Source organism: Ipomoea triloba, chromosome 11 (genome assembly GCF_003576645.1).
Source record: "Ipomoea triloba cultivar NCNSP0323 chromosome 11, ASM357664v1".
NCBI classification, from domain to species: Eukaryota; Viridiplantae; Streptophyta; class Magnoliopsida; order Solanales; family Convolvulaceae; genus Ipomoea; species Ipomoea triloba.
Window position 1 is genome coordinate 3,133,460 of NC_044926.1, and position 21,204 is coordinate 3,154,663.

General features: G+C 32.7%; 3 protein-coding genes across 4 annotated transcripts; 2 read left to right on the top strand and 1 right to left on the bottom strand.

Moving 5' to 3' along the window:
- The first annotated feature begins 594 nt into the window (after window positions 1–594).
- LOC115996750 lies at window positions 595–7,305 on the top strand. 2 transcript variants are annotated; one of them, XM_031236141.1, is made up of 2 exons: window positions 595–775; window positions 4,245–7,305. In XM_031236141.1, the coding sequence occupies exons 1-2, from the start codon at window positions 627–629 to the stop codon at window positions 7,057–7,059; spliced, it is 2,964 nt and encodes a 987-aa protein (XP_031092001.1). In that variant the 5' UTR covers window positions 595–626; the 3' UTR covers window positions 7,060–7,305. The 2 variants fall into 2 exon arrangements, with proteins under 2 accessions (XP_031092001.1, XP_031092002.1); XM_031236142.1 differs by having other exon boundaries at window positions 713–775; window positions 4,249–7,305.
- Window positions 7,306–8,163: 858 nt separating this feature from the next.
- Window positions 8,164–13,950, top strand: LOC115997289. The gene is made up of 2 exons (XM_031236820.1): window positions 8,164–8,289; window positions 11,136–13,950. The coding sequence occupies exons 1-2, from the start codon at window positions 8,165–8,167 to the stop codon at window positions 13,669–13,671; spliced, it is 2,661 nt and encodes an 886-aa protein (XP_031092680.1). The 5' UTR covers window position 8,164; the 3' UTR covers window positions 13,672–13,950.
- A 1,547-nt stretch (window positions 13,951–15,497) lies between these two features.
- Window positions 15,498–16,642, bottom strand: LOC115996978 (transcription factor MYB13-like). The gene is made up of 3 exons (XM_031236424.1): window positions 16,510–16,642; window positions 16,283–16,412; window positions 15,498–16,014 (listed from the first exon to the last, which is right to left on the bottom strand). Exons 1-3 carry the CDS (start codon window positions 16,640–16,642, stop codon window positions 15,498–15,500), a joined length of 780 nt encoding a protein of 259 aa, XP_031092284.1.
- Between the last annotated feature and the right edge of the window lie 4,562 nt (window positions 16,643–21,204).

Sequence of the window (21,204 nt, forward strand, 5' to 3'; positions counted from 1 at the left end):
GTATTTCGAACACTATTATTATGAGTTAATGAAGTTTGTTATGGTTTTCAAAAAAAAAAAAAAAGTAACAAATATCTTAATTACACTCATAAGCATGTTACGTTATAGTAAACCCAATTCATTAAAAATCATCAGACAATAACAATGGTATCATAAATTGCAACAAGCTAAGAGGTCGGTTGGGTTGTGGGCTTGTGGTTGAAACTACAATCACTCGAGTTGGCTTCATAGAAGGTCCAAAGGCATTAAAATTTTAATTACACTCATAGAATCAACAAAAGCATATTACTTATATATGTCACCAGGAAGATTCAATTAATGACAAAAAAAGAAGAGAAGGAAGAGAACAAAAATTCCTTGCTCTTAGGCATGGCAACCCAAAGAGAAAAAAAAGAGGTATCTTTGTTCCTTTTGAAGATGTGGAATACGTGCATACTAAGCAAAAACCATAAAGAGAAAGGAAAAAGAAAAAGAAAAAAAGAGTTGCATTACTTACTATATATATGTAAACACTACTCTATATATATAAAAAAAATATTGCAACCAAACTCTCGTAATCCTCTGATTCAACCATAGACCTTGTATTCATATATTCAACATACTTCACCATTCACAGTACTTGAGCTATGGCGGGTGAAGAAGGCCAGACAGGGGTCACGGCCACGGCGACGACGGCGGTGACGCAAAACACGGACAAAGTTGAGGGCAGTGACGAAGATCTTGATTTTGAGGAGTACAGTGAAAAAACAAACGAATTCTTTGAAGACATTATAAGGTAATCCTTTTTTTTTTCTTGCCCATTTATGTGAATTTTACAAATTATTAGCTATATTGCATAAAAACCTCTCTAATTTTTTGTCAATATTTTATTAATTACATGACTTTTTTTTTTGTTGCATAACTTTTGTGTGTATATATATAAGATTATAAGTAATATATAATAAGCATATTTTTATATCATATCGTACACCTCTTTTTACAAATATTCTTTATTTTTTTTTAGAATAATAGTTTACTAGCTATACTATTGGGTCTTTAGCAAGCTATCATACACGGAAGTTCTTGAGGATATCATCTTCTAGTTTTAAAAAGATTTTCATATGCAAAACTCGTCCAAAAACATTTCCATGCCGTTCTGTAATAAAACAAAAGTTTTGACACACATTCTAGGACATTTCACAATAAAACAAAATTAGAAAATTTATCATGTTTTTTATGTGAAAACATGTTTCTAGAATCGAAACTTGTGTCCCAAACGGGTTGGCCTGTTTAGGTTTGCCTATTGATGAGCTACTAAATTCTCAACTCAATTCTCCCACTAGTAGCGGCTTAGTATATGAGAAGGTAGTATGACTCAATGAGTTTAGCCTATTTTGATAACTCTAGCTAGTTTTCTTTTGTTAATAACGTAATTTTGAATGAGCGGTCTAAATTAGAGTTTATATTGTTTCATGAAGTGGGTAATGAAAACATGTAAAACTAGAATATTTAGGTTAATTAAGGATTTAGACCATTACTCTTTTTTTTTTTTTTTAAAATACATGCATTAACAGAGGAGTTACTGTAAAGTTATGTGTACCATTTCGACCGAGATAAAAAATTGACCGAGTTCGGTAATCTTAGCTTAACGAGAAAAAATTGCACTTAATTTTTTTTATCCGTTATTAACTGATCTGAAGCACAAAGAATCAACAGTTGCCTCAACTTAGGCTCAAACCCACTCCCATCATCAATGGGAGAGTATTTTCCAGGACACCAGGTGCCACTAGACCACAAGGTCTTTGGCAAACGATAATTACATAATTTTTCCCATTTTTATGATGTTTTTATACAAAGGGTCACACTTGTGTGATACCGTCTCACGGATTCTTGTTCGTGAGACGGGTCAGGTCGGGTCAAAGCACCATGCAAATGTCATACTTATATGTGCAAATGTTATACTTATATGCTCAAATATAACACTAATCAAGAATACAATTTTTGTTACTTATAAGAGAAAAAATAATACATTTTTCATAATAAGTAATGTTGACAAGTGCCCCTTACTTAGAAGGACAAATATAATACTTTTGAGGAAAAATGTAATACTTTTAAATCAAAATGTAAAAAGTATTGCATTTTCCCTTAAAAGTATTACATTTACCCTTATAAGTAACAAAAATTTTATTCCTGATTAGTATTACATTTGGATATATAAGTATGACATTTGTGCATATAAGTGTTACATTTGCATCTTGATCCAACCCGACCCGACCCGTCTCATTGTGAGATGGTCTCACACAAGTTTTTGCCTTATACAAAACATGATTTTTTTTAAGTATACGAATGAATAAAGTAAAATAAAATAGTAATATATGAAATTATAGTTTAATTAGAAAAACTAAAGTTTATGATAAATTTTAGTTTTTTTTTTTTTTTTTGCAAAGATTTATTATAAGTATTTTTTATTAACAAAGCATATATTTTAGCCCGAGTTTGGCTAAGATAATCTTTATCTTTTAAATAATTGTTAACTAAGCACGATTTATTTATTAAATAATTCAATTCGTTAGCTTCTTTTTTTTTTTTTTTGAGTACTCAAAAATTCAATTCGTTAGCTAGTTAATAAAGGATGTAAAATAATAAATATTTGTCTGTATTTATTAAATGTGATTGCTTATTGAATAATTTCCAACTTAGAAAATAAAATATTAAAATAATAAAAAAGAATAAATAATTATTGTTACTTGAAAGTGCTATTTTATCTTTATTTTTCGAAATATATATGTGTCTAGTATTTACAAACATTCTAGATTTTATAAAAAGAAGAATATGAAATAAAATTAAAACTAAAGTACCTATGACTCTATGAGAATGAAGAAAGTTTTTTTTTTTTTTTTTTTTTTTTTAAGAAAGGAAATAAGGTTAAGCAATTTAAAATTATATTATGATTTCAATAGTACCTGCTTATCAATTGTTTTAAATTGCTCGATTAATATTTTTTTTTCTTTTTATTAACATATAAACAGTAGCTATACATCAAGTTTTGAGGTAAATAAGCCCAACAAAATGTAGTTACGTACTACTTTTAAATAGTCTTCCACTAATACAATTAACATTACTATTTAAATTCTTTAATTAATTAGTTAGAAAGTGCAAAGGTTTTGCTTCCAATTTTAAGGGGAGATAACGGAACAACTTTTGTTTTATGTTTTGTTTTGATTTTTGTGTGTGTGTGTTTTTTTTTTTTTTCTTAAAAAAAAAACTTCTATATATATATATATATGATCTAGCAATAGCATCTTGTAATAACATCAATTTGTGTGTCACACTAAATTGTGACATTTTCTATTAAGTAATTTTATTTTATTAGTATGTAAATTTTGCAACTTATACATAAATAACACAAATTCTATCAATCAATGACCTCGTGATCGAGTTATATGTAGTGACTCTTCCAAATGGGAGGTGACTCTTTGTGTTTCAATAGGTTGAGAAAGTATAGATGAACTGATGCTACAATGTAATAGTCATTAATATTAAAAAAAAAAACATAAATGCTATCATAGTTTGTATTTAATTTTTATGTATTTTAAAATGAAAAAAAAAACACAAATTCTATCATAGTTTGTATTTAATTTTTGTGTATTTTAAAATGTTATGAAATAGATTAAAGATGGAATGTTTTAATATATTGTTTCTTATATTATTTATTTGTTTTAATCTTATCCATTCTTCTCAAACTTCAGCCCTGTGACCAGTTGAGTTGTCAATGTGGGCTACCAATAGCTTATTTTGAAATGCTACTTGGATGAGCGTTTCAAAATAAACTATTATTTTAAACTTTCTAAATTTTACCAAATAGAGCTTTTAGCTTATTTGTAGTTAAAATAAGCTGTAGGCTCTATTAAATAGAGCCTAAGTTCATGTACAATATGATTGTCTTCAATTTATTCCATTTACCTCTATTACCATTTCAAATGGGTAGTTCTAGGATCAAACCCCGTTGAGGATTTGATTCGTTGGGTTATGACTGTCACATCAACATAGTATACATTTTACTTTAAATTTTGTACACTTCAATTTTATTTGACAATATTTTTCATAGTATATTTTTTATGGCAAAAATACATTTACACTGTTATATCTTTGTTAATGTTTAATAAATTTTAATTTGATAACTCCTTCACTATTACAATACATTGTACTTATATCTACTTAATTAATTTAATTTACGATGAGTTTGGGGTTGACTATTTGGTCAGGAAGATGGAAAAGGTGGCTCAGTTTGTGAACAAAATTGAGAGAGCTTTGGTTACAAACATCACAAGTGATTTAAGTGTTGTGAAAGCTTTGGTGGTAGAATTTTGCACCCAAAATTACATGAAAGCCCATGTGAAACACAAGGTAAAATGCATAGATAAAGAAGTTGACGACCTAATTCAGCATTTGAAAAATAAAAGGGAGAAAAAGCAAGAGGAAGAGGGGAATTCCAAGGAGAAAGAGGTTAAGAAGGAGGAGAGAAAGTTGGTGAAAACCTCTGAATGGTTGATTTCTATTGGTAAAAAAACGGAGAAAATCAAGAATTTGGTTTCCCAATTCGGGAGCCTGCCGGAGGAGGAGAGCGGTGCGGCGGCGGCGTCGTCAACGACCGGCGGTAAGAGGGAAAAGCAGAAAACGGTATCAAACTCCACGGAATGCTATAAAATGTGCATCGAAGAGAGCCTCCTCATTTCGCCAATCATCACGGGTAGCCTTAAAAAGAGCTACGACCATCTTCCGAGTAACGAATTGAAGCTGTGTTTGCTCAGCCTTGCGGCATTTCCAGAGGATTTCATCATAAAGAAAAGGCCACTCATATATTGGTGGATGTCAGAGGGCTTTGTAGTGGAGAATGGAAATTCCAAGTCATCAGCTGAGGAAGTTGGGGAACAAAACTTCACCCAACTTATCCAACTGGGCTTAATACAACCTTGGTATGAATCAGGCAACACTACAGACCAACCACATAATAATGTTCATGTACAAGGTTGTAGTGTGCATCCTTGGATTCGAAGAATGTTAGTTCCAATTGCAATGGAAGCCCGGTTGTTTGAATTTTTTGGTGTTCCGAAGGAAGAGGAGCATCCACCTATGACGATGACTGGGAATCCCAGAAGCCGACGTGTGTGCTTATATGATGATGGAGATGGAGAAGGAGTTGAGCATACTGCCACTTGGAAAACTAGAAACCGGAAATATCACAAGCTTTCTGAAGAAAGGTTGAAATGGATTAAAGCTCAGTACTATAGAGTGCAGCGGGGGGTTGATAAGGAATTGTTGTTACAAATGCCAAAGGATATTAAAGAGGTGTCCGAAAGGCAAAAGAAGCTGATACTGTCTTCTAAATTTATAACTGATCTCAATAATTTGGTTGCAGAAGTCGCCCATGGAAAAGTGAAACATGGAAGCGATGATGATGATGCCCTCCTGGCTGCCGTCAATAAGCGGCTAAACGATCTCAAGACTCGAATTGAAGATGATGATGTTGGAAACAACATTACGGAATTGCATGATGAGCAAATGAAACTGCAAAATGAGATTGAGGGCTTGCACAAACAATTCCAAGTGCGTATGGAACATCAGATAAATTATCTGGATAGGGTGCTGGATCCCAAGTGGGTGAATGATTCTGTGGTCGTCTACAACAGAAAAAAAAACTGTGAGATTTTGCAAGAAAAAGAGGTGTTATTTGGCCACAATGACCTCAACAACCCATTTCCATTTCCTTTTCTAATGAAGGAGAAGAACAACAAAAGGACCACCGCACGTACTAGTAGTAGTAGTAGTAACGCCGACCAGAATGAGCAAGCCAAAAAAAGTGACGAGGAGGCGGAGAGATTACTGGCAATCATCAATGTTACCCTAAAATACTTGGATATGGATCATGAACCCTTTGGGAAAATGAAATGGCTTCGAACTCTTCACTTGGGAAGGTGGCGAGACTCCTTGCCTGTACCTCACATTGAGGTTGAAAATGACCGCATCTTCGAAGCCCTGTTCCATGTGGCCAACCATTTGAAATACCTGAGTCTCAGAGGGATTTCAAGGATCACTTCATTGCCCTCCACTATTTCTAAATGCTGCAACCTCCAAATCCTGGACCTCAAGGCCTGTTACAATTTGGAAACTCTTCCTACTGAGATTAACAAGCTCTATAAGCTCACTCATTTGGATGTTTCAGAATGTTACCTCCTTCAGACCAATTTGTGGAGCCTTGTTCAAAACCTTCAGTGCCTCCAAACCTTAAAGGGTCTCAAGCTAGATCAATCCACTCTCAACTCTCTTCAAGCCTTGGCAGCTTCTGGTACCTTAAGGAAATTGAGCATCATACTCACTACACCCACCTTCAACATAGATCTACTAACCAGTTTGAGCAAGCTTTGCATTCTCACAATAACATGGAGGATAACACCAGATACCCAGCCAAAAGTCAGCACTGAGAATCTGCCACAGCAACAACAAGCTGCAGAAGAAATTAGTGCCAACACTGAGACCACATCACACCCAAAACCAGAAAAAAGTGGTGATGATGGTGGTGGTGCCAGCACTGAGAATCCGGCACAGCAACAACCTGCAGGAGGAGAAATTAGTGCCAACACTGAGACCACACCACACCCAAAACCAGAAATAAGTGATGCCAACACTGAGAGCACGCCACAGAAAAATCCAGAAAAAAGTGATGGTGCCAGCACTAGGAATCAGCCACAGAAAAACCCCACACAAAAAAGTGATGAAGAAGAGGAGGAAGGTATTGAGGTTCTGCCAAATCTAAAGAAGCTTGACCTGAGATGCTATCCAGATAAAACTTGGCCAAATTGGGTTAAGAAGTTTTCTTCATTGGAAACACTTTACATCACCGGAGGAGACCTGGAGGAGTTTCCCATGTTAGATCTGGATCTACAAAAACTCCAACTTCTGCGTTTCAAATATTTAACCAAACTCAAATTGGGTCAGGATTTCAACACATCTCAACTAAAATCCACCAAATTTCCCTCTCTCATCACCTTCCTTAACCATGACAGCAAGCCTAAGAAGTGAGAAGGATGCATATCGCTCCCATCATATCCCAACGCGCAATATATATAGTTGCAGCGTTAGTTACTATTTTCCTATTTGATTTGAAGTCCTTTTTTGTTTTCTTTTTCTTTATTTTTCCAATAAATCTGTTGTTGTGTCTATTATGCGGTAGCATTCATGAGATGCTTGCTGCCATTTTGTTGTTGTATTGATTATTAAATAATGCGTTTCAGAAATAATATGATTTGGTGTTTTAAAGATTGTTTACTATTAGACTATCTCAGGTAATAATGGTGGCATCATCTGACTAAGGAATAAGGCAGCGCAAAAGAGATTCTCTATACAATTCAATTAATTTTTAAAAGGCTATTGCATATATAGTGGTGCAAATGTGTCTATTTTGGTTTCAAGTCTTTTAACCTCTATTTTTCAATTCAAATGTGTCTACTTTGGTTTCAAGTCTTTTAACCTCTATTTTTCAATTCAAATGGGTCTACTTTGAGAATTAATTTTTCATTCACTCATTATCCGTTTTGAGCATAAATATATCAATCTCTTAATCTCACTACGAAGAATTCAAATCCACGTTGACCATACCTAAATCAGAAATGGACCCCACATATATTAGTACCACCAAATAACTTCTTACAATACCATTTTTATTATTTTTCCAACAATAAATTGCATCAAGAGGCTAAGTTGTGAGCTTGGGGCTGAAACTACAAACACCCAAGTTGGCTACATATATAGAAGGTATAAAGGTAATAAAAATTGTAATTACACTCATAGAATCAATCGACAAAAACATACTACGTACGTTGCGTAGGAGATCAATTAATGACAAGAAAAAAGGGGGAGAAGAACAAAAATTCCTTGCTCAGGTCGTAGGCATGCCAACCCAAAGATAAAAAAGAGGCATCTTTATTCCTTTTGAAGATGTGGAATACGTACATACTAAGCAAAAACCATAAAGAAAAAAGAGTTACATTACTTCCTATATATATAAACACTACTACTCTATTAACAAAAAAATTATTGCCACCAAACTCTCTTAATCCTCTGATTCAACCATAGACCTCGTATTCATATATATTCAACATACTTCACCATTCACATTACCTGAGCTATGGACGGTGAAGAAGCCCAGCCAGGGGTGACGCTAAACCCGGAGACAAATGAGGACATTGAAGAAGATCTTGATTTTGAGGACTACAGTGAAGAAACAAACGAATTATTTAATCGCATTAAATGGTAATCTCTTTTTTTTTTTTTTTTTTTTTCCTTCCCCATTTATGTGAATTTTACATGACTTACTTATATACTTGGATATATTTGTGTGTACATAAATATCAAATAATATATAATAACAATGTTAATATTTAGGTGGTGTATTCAGTCATGACTTTTATAAACTTTTAAAGCAACCTTAAAAATTTGGCGGTATTCAATATAGATTTTTAAAGACTCTTTAAAAGTATACCGGTATTGGATCCAAACTTTTCAAAACTCTTTAAAAGTATATTGGTATTCGATTCAGACTTTTATAGAGTCTTTAAAAGTCTACTGGTATTCAAAAAGTTATTAACTTTCATAGACTGTCAGAATATGATTTCTGTAGACTTTCTCTTCATTAATATAAATAGATCAAATCCAAGCCTTCAACCTCAAACTTTTCAAGATTCTCTACAAGCTTTTTTTTTCCTCTATCTAAATTAGACAAATTTTTTATTAATTTTATAGTACGTTTCAAACCTTTCATAAATTTCATATAGTTTGGTACGTAACATTGTTATTTACGAGAAAGGCATTTTCATCTGCACTATATATTTATGCATTGTATATTCATTAATTTTTAATATATATATTTGTGTTAAAGTTGAATTTTTTGAGACATTCTTATTTATTTTATATTTAGTGAAAATTAATTATATTTTCTTTATGTATAATATACTCTATTTTTGCGACAATCAATATTTATTTTTACTTTTTTTTACAATGCATTAATTTATTTATGATTTATAAAAATATATTTATGAAAGAAAATTATAAATAATATATTAATAGAAGTTATGGAATGTTTGTAAGGGTGTATTCAATTTATAGTTTTAATGACTCTTGTAGACTTTTTAATATGAAAAAGTTTTTAAAAGTCTATAAATATTTGTCTCATGGATATTTATAGAATCTTACAATGTTGATGAAAGTTTAAAAGATTCTAGAAAAGTCTACAAAAACTCTACAAAAGTCAATTAAAATCCATCACTTTAAAAGTCTTTGAAAGTTTTTAAAAGTTAATTCTAACATTGATTACTCCATCACTATTATAATTTGCTTTTTAAATACGGAATATAAATTTTATTAAAATCTTTTACATTATTATTAAACAAAAATATAAATTCATTTTTCCCCTTTTCTCTATAATTTTTAAATATGATAATTAAAATTTATCATCACTTTAAAAAATTGTGAAGTAAAAATTGAACTAAAATTTTCTAATTATTTTATGTATCAATATTTTAATATTAGACGGCATGCATTTATTATAGGGAAAATGACACTTTTTCCCCCTATTTTACGTGTTTATAGCACTTTTCCCCCCTGTGTTACTAAGGTGGTAGTTTTTCCCCCTCAGTTTTTTTAAAAGTGGTAGTTTTCTCCCTTGTAATATTAAATTGACATTTTTGCCCTTAAAAATAACCATTTCATTTATTTTTATTCTCCAACCAATTATTACTAATATGTATGGAAGATCACAGTTCGATGCGAACCTAATCGAACACTGTAGCAATTGAACTTATATAGTATAGACGGTTACGATTACGATTCAGAACCGAAAAAATAAAATAAAATAATTGTTGAATTTAGACTATTTTTAAATTAGAAATAAAATTATAAAAATAAATAAATAAATAAGTTTTGATTGGCGGTTCAAAATCGAAATTGGAACCGAACCGTACCGATTTATCAAAATAAGTGTTTGATCATTTTTACTATATATGACTGTGGTTAAGTTCCGGTTCACGGTTCAACAATTATTTTATTTTATTTTTCGGTTATGAATCGTAACCAGAACCGTCCATACTATTTCGGTATGATTGCTACAGTGTTTGGGTATGTTCGAATCGAATCGTGATCATCCATACTTATAAGTAATAATTTGTTGGAGAAGAAAAATAAATGAAATAATTATTTTTAAGGGCAACAATGTCAATTTAACATTTCAGGGGGAAAAACTGCCACTTTAATAACATAGGGGGAAAAAGTGCTATAAGCACATAACATAGAGGGGAGAAGTGTCATTTTCCCTTTATTATATATTTAAAATTAGGCTAAAGGGTCAAATAGGCCCATGTACTACCATTGATTGTTCATCTAGCACCATGAATTAAAATATGGTCCATCTAGGTCATTATACTCTTAATAATTTTTCATATATCTAGCATTTTTAGCCTATTTCTAACAAGTTATCCATCTAATGTGATGACATGGAAAAATAAAATTAGAAAAAATGATGACATGTTATTTATGAAAAAAATAATTTCTTGCAATGAAATAGGGTAGAAATCAAAATTGCTATATAAAGTTTTAAGAATTAATATCACTTTTGGTCCCATGACTTTTGAGTTTTATCAATTTTGGTGCACAACTTTAAATTTTTTCAATTTTGGTCCCTAAATTTATAATTTTTATCAGTTTTGGTCCTTCCGGGCAAATTGACGTTGAAATGTTGTCGAATTTTATATTTTAAGGGTAAAATCATTATCTCAATGAAACGTCTTCATTATCTAAACAAAATTACTGTAAAATCATATGGTAGAAATCATCCAAAACATCCACATAAATAACATGTCATCATTTTTTCTAATTTTATTTTTCCATTTCATCAAATTAGATGTGTAACTTGTTAGAAATAGGCTAAAAATGCTAGATGAAAAATGATTAAGAGTATAATGGCCTAGATGGACCATATTTTAGTTCATGGTACTAAATGAACAATCAATGATAGTACATGGGCATATTTGACCCTTTTGCCTTAAAATGATGGATGTATGTAGCTTGGTAATTTACGATGACTTTGGGGTTGACTATTTGGGCAGGAAGATGGAAACAACTGAATTAAATGGGGTTATGAACGAAATTGAGAGAGGCTGGGTTACAAACATCAAAAGTGATTTAAATATTGTGAAAGCTTTGGTGGTAGGATTTTGCAACCAAAAATACATGAAAGCCCATGTGAAACACAAGTTAATGTGCATAAATAAAGAAGTTGAGAACGTGATGATTAATCATTTGATTATTGAAAGGGAGAAAAATAAAGAGGAGGAGGAGAGAAAGGTGACGGCGAAAACCTCTGAATGGTTGTATTCAATTAGTAAGAAAACGGAGAAAATCAAGAATTTGGTTTCCCAATTCGGGAGCCTGCCGGAGGAGGAGAGATCGAAGACCGGCAGTAAGAGGGAAAAGCAGAAAACGGTATCAAACTCCACGGAATGCTATAAAATGTGCATCGAAGAGAGCCTCCTCATTTCGCCAATCATCACGGGTAGCCTTAAAAAGAGCTACGACCATCTTCCGAGTAACGAATTGAAGCTGTGTTTGCTCAGCCTTGCGGCATTTCCAGAGGATTTCATCATAAAGAAAAGGCCACTCATATATTGGTGGATGTCAGAGGGCTTTGTAGTGGAGAATGGAAATTCCAAGTCATCAGCTGAGGAAGTTGGGGAACAAAACTTCACCCAACTTATCCAACTGGGCTTAATACAACCTTGGTATGAATCAGGCAACACTACAGACCAACCACATAATAATGTTCATGTACAAGGTTGTAGTGTGCATCCTTGGATTCGAAGAATGTTAGTTCCAATTGCAATGGAAGCCCGGTTGTTTGAATTTTTTGGTGTTCCGAAGAAAGAGGAGCATCCACCTATGACGATGACTGGGAATCCCAGAAGCCGACGTGTGTGCTTATATGATGATGGAGAAGGGGTAGACCATATTTCCACTTGGAAAACTAGAACTCGGAAATATTGCAATAAGTTTCGTGAAAGGTTCAAATGGATGAAAGCTAATGCTGCTCTCTTGGAGAACATAAAAAATGATGCTCGCTGGGAGAATATAAAAAAAGTACAGCATGATGTTAAAGAGGTGTCTGATAGGCAAAAGAAGCTGCTCCACATTTATACTAAATTTCTAGCTCCTCTCAATACTTTGGTTGCTTGGAGCGATCATCATAATGCCCTCCTCAATGCCCTCAATCACAGCCTAAGTGATGTAAAGGCTCAAATTGCTGATGCTATCAAAAACATTAATGATGATGAGCACCAAAATATTTTCAAAAAGTTGCAGGATGAGCAAATGAAACTGCTGAAAGACATTGAGGGCTTAGAAAAGGTAGCAAAAGATCAGTTGAATTATCTGGATATAATGCTGGAACCCAAGTGGATGAATGATCCTGTGGTCTACAACAGAAATAAACACTGTGAGATTTTGCAAGAAAAAGAAGAGTCCTTATTTGGCCACAATGACCTCAACAATCCATTTCCTTTTCCTTTTCCAATGAAGAAGAATAACAACAACAAAAGGACCACCACAAGTACTAGTAATAGAAGAAGTAACGCCAAAAAAAGTGATGCAGTGAGCAATGATGAGGCGGCTGCGGAGAGATTACTGGCAATCATCAATGTTACCCAAAAATACTTGGATATGGATCATGAACCCCTTGGTAAAATGAAATACCTTCGAACTCTTCACTTGGGAAGGTGGCGAGACTCCTTGCCTGTACCTCACATTGAGGTTGAAAATGGCCGCATCTTCGAAGCTCTGTTCCATGTGGCCAAGCATTTGAAATACTTGAGCCTGAGAGGGATTTCAAGGATCACTACATTGCCTTCCACTATTTCTAAATGCTGCAACCTCCAAATCCTGGACCTCAAGGCCTGTTACAATTTGGAAACTCTTCCTACTGAGATTAACAAGCTCTATAAGCTCACTCATTTCGATGTTTCAGAATGTTACCTCCTTCAGAACACCAATTTGTGGAGCCTTGTTCAACACCTTCACTTCCTCCAAACCTTAAAGGGTCTCAAGCTAGATCAATCCAATCTCAACTCCCTTCAAGCCTTGGCAGCTGCTGGTACCTTAAGGAAATTGAGCATCATACTCACTACACCCATCTTCAACATACATCTACTAACCACTTTGAGCAAGCTTTGCATTCTCACAATAACATGGAGGGTAGTGATGCCACAGCAACAACCAGCTCCAGAAAAAATTAGTGATGCAAACACTGAGACCACACCACACCCAAAACCAGAAATAAGTGATGAAGAAGGGGTGAAAGGTAGTATTGAGAAGGCTCTGCCAAATCTAAAGAAGCTTGACCTGAGATGCTATCCAAATAAAACTTGGCCAAATTGGGTTAAGAAGCATTCTTCATTGGAAACACTTTACATCACAGGAGGAGACCTGGAGGAGTTTCCCATGTTAGATCTGGATCTACAAAATCTCCAGCTTCTGCGTTTCAAATATTTAACCAAACTCAAATTGGGTCCGGACAACACACCTCAACCAAAATCCACCAAATTTCCCTCTCTCATCACCTTCCTTAACCATGACAGCAAGCCTAAGAAGTGACAAGAATGCATCATATCATATCATGCAACCTGACTCGCTCCCATCTCTGCCCGCCCACATCATATCCCAACGCGCAATATATATAGTTGCAGCGTTAGTCACTATTTTCTTATTTGATTTGAAGTCCTTTTTGTTTTGTTTTTCTTTAATTTTCCAATAAATCTGTTGTTGTGTTTATTATGCAGTAGCATTGATGAGATGCTTAATTGCTGCCATATTATTATTGTATTGATATATAAAAGATTCCTACATCAAGTCAATCATCAATTTGTTGCTGATTACTGGCTGTTCACTCACATGAATTTGACGCAAGTCTGCTAGCTGTAATTGACGGAGCCTCAGTTTGAGTGATCGGGAGATCTCAAACCGGTTCTTCAAACAATGTAGTTGTATATTCTTGAAGTCATTCGTGTTCTTCACTTTGATTTGGAGATCAATCAAAAATAGGACACGCATTTAATGTGATGCCCCCGAACGTAGAAGTTGAATTCTCCGAATTGGGTTATCAAACTCTGTGTGTTCATTGTTGTCTTCTTGCTATTATATTCGTTATTTCTACTAATTGCAATAATCACTGAACTAGTTCAGAAGACAAGTGTTTAGGAAGCGTACATTGCTTAACTTAGTTCGTTACTTAATGTTTTAGCCCATGCAAATCATTTTTAAGTACATCATACTCCTGGCAATAAGTTGCCTAATTTCAGTTATTAACTACCAAATTAGGCGAAACATACCCAATTAGCTATCAATTTGAGTTTACTACTATTCGGCCTCTAGTACATTTGGAATTAGGTGCACTTTTAGCCCATCCAAATGTAATCCAATTCTTATACCATATAATGCTCCTAATATTTACTAGACTCTTTTTTTTTTTAAAACAATATTTAGTAGACTTTTGGTCAAACTAAAAATTAATATATAATGCTGCTTTTGACACACACACACATATATATATATATATTATACTCACAGCATTGGCCAAACAGTACTTCCGGTCTATATATACAATTGGAGCTTACAACGAAAGAACTTTTAGAATAATGGTTATAAGGCAATTAACTTCTTCTTAACAATATTGAATTTTGCAAATAGAAAAGAATATCATATTTTTTCAAATGATAAAATTAAAAATTAAATTTGTGTGTTTTAATTTTTCAAACATAACAACTTTTTAGTGGCATATAGGAGCTGAGTATGTCATATCGGCAAATTGATACAATATAATGACGTAAGCACTTCCATTAATTAACCACCGAATCACAAATATCCTATTTGACCTCTCTAAAATTCATCAAACTGCCTATTCGCCATTTATAATCATCATATCGACCGTTAATATATTACTAGGTTTATGATTTAATTAATAAATATTTAGAGCTATCGTGTCATAAAATCACAAATTTTAAATTAAATGGCGCAAAATTTAAATCGCAATTGGTAACATATCAACTTCAAAGAATGATAATAAATAATGGAATGATGCAACTTTAGAACGGGATAAGATATAAAAATGATTTTTTTTTTCAGAAATCTATAACCTATATTGAAAATTTAATTTGATACAAAAAGTCAAAAACTAAAAATTATAAGGAAAATTTTACATGATCAATAGTAGTGAATTTATTATCTTTAATTTTTTCGAGGGACAAGAGAAACTTGCAGGTATATCTAAAGTGTGTGTACGGTGGTACTGATAAACCTAATTTTGTGATTCTAATGGACAGATAATCGTATGGAGATAAATGAACTTAGTATACCATAATTTACGTTATTACTAAGTCAACTGTCTAACCAATTTGGTTTAGGTTGTCCCGAACTAAGGGCTGTTATTGCATAAAATTGCTCAAGAAATTAATATCATCACAGAATAAGCTGTATGGGAGTGTAAAGTCTTCCTCGACAGTTGAACTGTTAGAAGACATGATTAATCCTTCTTCAGATTCCGATGATGAATAATAGCTATTACCATTACCACCATATATAGGGTCCGAGAATAGCAACTCATTCCAGAAGCTCTCCAAGGGTTCTTCAAATGATTGTGATGAAGTGAAGGTTGATGACCCTTCAGTAGTACTGCAAGAAGTTTCCTGGGAATGAGAAGAGATTTCTGCCTGTACTGCATCGCAAATAATTGCAGTGTTAATTTGGTGCTTCTGATCTTGAGTGGCTTGGGGTTCTTGAGAGTTCTTTGATGGCTGAAGATCAAGCTGATCTGCATCTGATGGCTCAGGATCTCGTTTGTTGTGCAGGGCTAGGCCTAGGCGTTTCTTGAGGTTAGTGTGCCAGTGGTTCTTTATCTCGTTATCCGATCTTCCCGACAACTTTGCAGCAATGGCCGACCATCTGTCATAGGTTATACCACAATTTATCAGCAAAAATTATGCACTGAACAATTTCATCAGCCTGTTAACTTGATAACCACAAAGATTTATTGGTCTTCTTAATGAGTTTGAGTCAATCAACAAAAAAGACAACCTAAATTATTTTTTTACTGACTAAGGTCACAAAACAGGATTAACTCAAGGCACATCCTCTTATAATGACTACAGATTTTTCGTTACTCAACACAAAAAAAAAAAAAAAAAAAAAGAGTAATATGATTTGCCCATACTTGTTCCCCAATTCTTTGTGCAATTCGAGAATCATCTCATCTTCTTCTTGGCTAAATCTTCCTCTTCTTACTCCAGGTTTAAGGTAATTCAACCATCTCAATCTGCAACTCTTCCCGCATCTTGATAGACCTGAAAATTCCCAAAACACAAAACACAGATGTTTTATCAAACCCTGTCTTTAAATTTCTTTTCTAGATAAACTGGGAGACAGCGAAAAAACCTAAACCTGCGAATCTAGGGAGTTGGCGCCAGTTCCAATGGCCATATCTGAGAACATAAGCTCTCAGTTTATCGTCTTCTTCCTCACTCCATGCCCCTTTCTTCAATCCATTTTTGTCAACACAAGGACCTCTCACCATCTTTGATTTCTTCCCCCCCTTTTTTTTTGGTATAATTTTATATATAGCTATATATATCTCCTGATCTATGATGTGCTGTGTACATTAATTACTTTGTTTTGCCATCAATTTAGGAAAGCTCACTTTGTATATATAGGCACCCCAAGGTAACAAATAAAGTTTACTTTAGGTGGGAATCAATTCATTAATAAGTCTAAAATATACATATTAATTATATATGTGAAAAATAAAATATTTTGTTAAAATTTTGTCTAAACTACCATGTAAATGGCGAATGGGGATTCCTTCCGTGAACTTAAATGAGAATGAAAGCTAAAAAAAATAGCCGTAAGATTTGAAATCTATCTAGGCTAGGAATATAATAGAAGTGGGACGAAAATGATAAGGTTTTAAATATAAATTAATTGTGTCAGAACTGTACTGACAGCTGTGATTGTTTAGTCTTATATATAAAAAATTAATTAATTAATTAAGAAAACTGTTTAAGCTTAATCTGTATTATAGGTATATGCTGCTGATGCCATGCGTATGGCGTCATTGCTTCAGTGAGCATGTGATTATGCATTTTTATATGTTTTTTTTTTTAATTTATTAGGTATTTGTTTTTATTTAAAAAACAAGCAATGCTTTGTATGATTTGTACGACTATTACATAGAAACTCAAAATTATTTGGTGCATACTTTGAACAATTGTTGTAAATTTTTTTTATTATTTCTGAAAGAATTACAAAATGATTGGTATTACATAACTTTAATTTAAACATTGTCCAATAATTGTGAAATTTATGTCAATACTATTTTTTAACACCCAAATTGGGGAAAAAAACAAACTATTAACTTTTGTTATTTTCTTAGTCCATTCAAAATTCATATTTTAATAGAATACTTTTAATTTTATATATTGGTATAAGGCATTTTTTGTGACACATGATTGGAAGGAAGGTCAAGTCTATCATTGTTAGAAATTATTTGTATATAAATTCTGTTGATGTTATTTTTTGCAAGTTAAAGATTTAGACACTCTCCAAAATTTGCCTTGTCTTTGTTGAGATAGGTATCTTGTATAGACCCAAAAAAATAACTATAGCCTGAGCTTTAATTTGTAATAAGAAGATCTAGCCGAAGTAGATCTGACTATGTTAGTCTTATGTTCATCAGAACCTACCATCACCAAAGCACTTCACTCGATCCACTTTGTCACAAGCCTTACTCATTGGTAGACCACTTTAAGATTTTCAAGTTGATGTGTTATTATCTAAGCATGGGGTCAACAAAAGAGTTAAGTCAGAATTAGAACGACAGATCCAAGGTCTACCAGGTGATGATGTTATTACTAAAAAAAAAATAAAAAAAATAAAGAATGATAAATAACTTAAGTCAAATCTTATTAATCGAACTCCTTGACTTTGGGTAGGGAGCAACATTAAATCTCCAGGCCAACTGTCCTACCCAATAGAGGTGTCTACAATCCAACGAGGGGATTATTTAATGTGTCCGACGGTAGAAACCCTGTGCTACACTCAAAAAAATCTTATTAGTCGAGCTATACACAAAAAATAAGACAAAGAGTCTAATAAAAATTTAAATTTTTTTTTATTTAAATTATATTCATACTACATACCCAATAAAGCTAGAATCTTAACCACATCGCAATATTATGGACTACTTGTTAATTTTTTATTGTTTTATTTAAGTGACAGATAAAGTGATGTAAAAGATAGGTAATATAATGGTAAAGTTTGAAGTTTGACTTTTGTAAATAGTTGTGGGTGGAGAATAACTAGATCACGTCTTTTGCTATTTTTGCCGTATAGGGAACGTACAAGGAAACATCTTTGCCTAGCCATAAGAGGTAATTAAGTGATTGTGACACAAATATAGTGTAGTCTTCTCCCAATGCCTAGTTGCTGCCCTTTTAAAGCACGAGTTTCACATTTTGTTGTTTTCTTCGTCCATTCAAAATTCAAGTCTTAGTATAATACTTTTAAATTAGTTTTTTGTTTGGTCACACACTAACATCATATTTTGTATTATCCTCGTTACAAACTCTAAAGTTAAATATGAGACCTATTTAATTTAAAAAAAAAAAAAAACCTCACATTTTATTCACTTCATAGGTTAATGTTTCGTATCTATGCCACTTCAAGATTTCAAGTTCGACCCCTCACAAGAGTTAACTATTGACCTTCTTGATTTGAGGTGGTTAACCACGATTCCTACGAACAACCAAAACTGATTTATTCATGTAGTCTTTTGCCAGTTATAGTCCTAATGCGAGTTTTATCCAAAGCGCACTTTCATATAGCAACTATGAGTTTTTATGTAAATCAAATAAGTTATAATTACATTACCAATATTTTTCTTTTTGGAACTAAAGCAAAGCCTTTTGATATTTTGGCCTATAAGGAACATACAAAGAAACATCTCTTTCAATTCAAAAAACATAAAGTTAATTGAGTGAGTGATAGTGACACAAATATAGTGTACGTGAGTCAATTGAATGCCTTGTTCCTTTTTATAAGCACGTGTCTCACATTTTGTTGTGACAGTCAAATATTTTCTGCCCCATGTTTAGTTTCAATTTGACGAGAACTAAATTCACGTTTAGATTTAACGGAAGTACCCTTGTGAGTTTCGTTCGATTGGAATTTTTTTTATTTTTTTTTTAGCATTGACTATTACAACATTATTACACATAGTATTGCTCTATTAATTTTTTCACATTATATTTTGACTTTTATTTTTTTGTCACAATTAATTATCATTTTAAAATTTTGTTATTTCACAATTTAATAAATATTGATAACATAACCTCAATTACACATAATGTTTTTAATGCGGTTCGAACTCCTTATCATTACTCTAAAGTTATAATTATTAACGAATGTGTAATTTTATTTCATTATAATTGCGTAGCAATCAAGATCTCTCAATGAAAGATATTAATACGACATGAGATATTGTTCTAGATGAGAAAGATCATTCGTTCCCTCTGATCTAGCCTATCTAATAAATTAAATTATTTAACTTTTCAAGATTACTCATTCTTTATTCCTCTCTGGTCTTCTTTCATTTTCTCCGTCTTCAACGGCAAGCTTTTGGATCAAGTTGCCTTTATAATTTATATATATAGACCCACACGTAAGAACTAACAAACAAACCGTGTTAGCTTTCAACTAACAAACGCCAGGCCAGGCCAGGCTGCTAATTTCTACTCGGTTGGTTGTGTATATATATGATTAACACTGGATTGGAGTAAAATAACACAAGTCTTTGCATAGTTACCAAATGTTCTGAAGATATAGGGTCAAAGATCAGGAGTTTGAAATTCAATAAGAAATTTAAATGGTACTATAAAAAATTCTTTAAAAAAAATTCCTTGGCAGTTATAAAAATATTACGTAATATTTATACTAGCTACTTTAGAATTACAATATTCAAATGATTACAAATGAAATAATTACATATATCTTTTCCTCCATATTTGCCACGATCCATTTTGATATAGCACCAACCTGAAATTCATTCAAGACAACTAACTTTGACGTCATCATAACTGTTGGGAAGATATAACCGAGTTATTAGCTTGACTATGCACTTTTTCTTGCCTGAAATCATTTATTGGTTTCTCATTTTCTTCAATTGTCATGGTTGCCAAAAGAAAGAAAAATTAAGGAGGTGTTTGACAAATAGTTGTTAGTTGATAATGTTAGTGAGTTCGACTAACTGATAACATTAGATTGTTGTAGAAAGATGTTTAATAAATTAACTGTTAGATTATAGACTTATAGTTGATTACATGTAAAATGACCTTTAAGGGTACGTATAATTTAATTTTTACAAAAGTTGATTAAAAAAGCTTTTTTGAGCAGCTTTTCGAATTTTAGCGTTTTGGATCAATAAGCTGCTACAAAAAGCTGATTAACCCAACACTAATACTAGGTGTTTAACCAAATCAAACAGTTAACAGTGGTTAAAAACAAAATTAACTGATAAGCTAATTATGTTATCAAAGTAAAAATAATAATAATAATAATGGCAATGCAACTATGGCTCCGGTAGTTGGAAATTAGGGAAACATGCTTGAGGTGTCCATAGGAAGGGTCATTGAATCTGTAGCACACATCACCCATATCATTATTTGGCCGTTAGAAATTGGTAGTTAACAATAAGACAAGCAATAAGTTGTATTAAATGGACCATGTATGCTGTATTAAAAAAATTGAATGGGAAGGAAATGGCATGTTTTTCATATATAGAAGTTATATTTATCAATTATCAGGTTAGGATCAAACATTTACGAATATCTAAAAAGTTATTATTAGTAACGAAAGTACATCTTTATTTCTTTATAACTTGGTTCTTGCCTCTACCCAACAATTTCTCCCACCTAGCATCTATTAGCCATGAAACCAATTGCATAACAAATTAAACATGTAACACACTCTAATACCAATTATTAGATATTACGTACGTACACTTGAAATATCATGACATATGACCCTTCATGTCTATTAAACAAATTAAACCATAAAAATGGTTGTATTATTGAGTGAATATAC

What these genes read in the sequence shown, in the direction of transcription:
- LOC115997289 (XM_031236820.1), top strand. Translation starts at nt 8,165, where the DNA reads ATGGACGGTGAAGAAGCCCAGCCAGGGGTGACGCTAAACCCGGAGACA. An exon ending in TTATTTAATCGCATTAAATG is followed by an intron (nt 8,290 to 11,135) that starts GTAATCTCTTTT and finishes CTATTTGGGCAG; the next exon opens with GAAGATGGAAACAACTGAAT.
- LOC115996750 (XM_031236141.1), top strand. Translation starts at nt 627, where the DNA reads ATGGCGGGTGAAGAAGGCCAGACAGGGGTCACGGCCACGGCGACGACG. An exon ending in TTCTTTGAAGACATTATAAG is followed by an intron (nt 776 to 4,244) that starts GTAATCCTTTTT and finishes CTATTTGGTCAG; the next exon opens with GAAGATGGAAAAGGTGGCTC.
- LOC115996978 (XM_031236424.1), bottom strand. Translation starts at nt 16,642, where the DNA reads ATGGTGAGAGGTCCTTGTGTTGACAAAAATGGATTGAAGAAAGGGGCA. An exon ending in CCAACTCCCTAGATTCGCAG is followed by an intron (nt 16,413 to 16,509) that starts GTTTAGGTTTTT and finishes GGGAATTTTCAG; the next exon opens with GTCTATCAAGATGCGGGAAG. An exon ending in CACAAAGAATTGGGGAACAA is followed by an intron (nt 16,015 to 16,282) that starts GTATGGGCAAAT and finishes AACCTATGACAG; the next exon opens with ATGGTCGGCCATTGCTGCAA.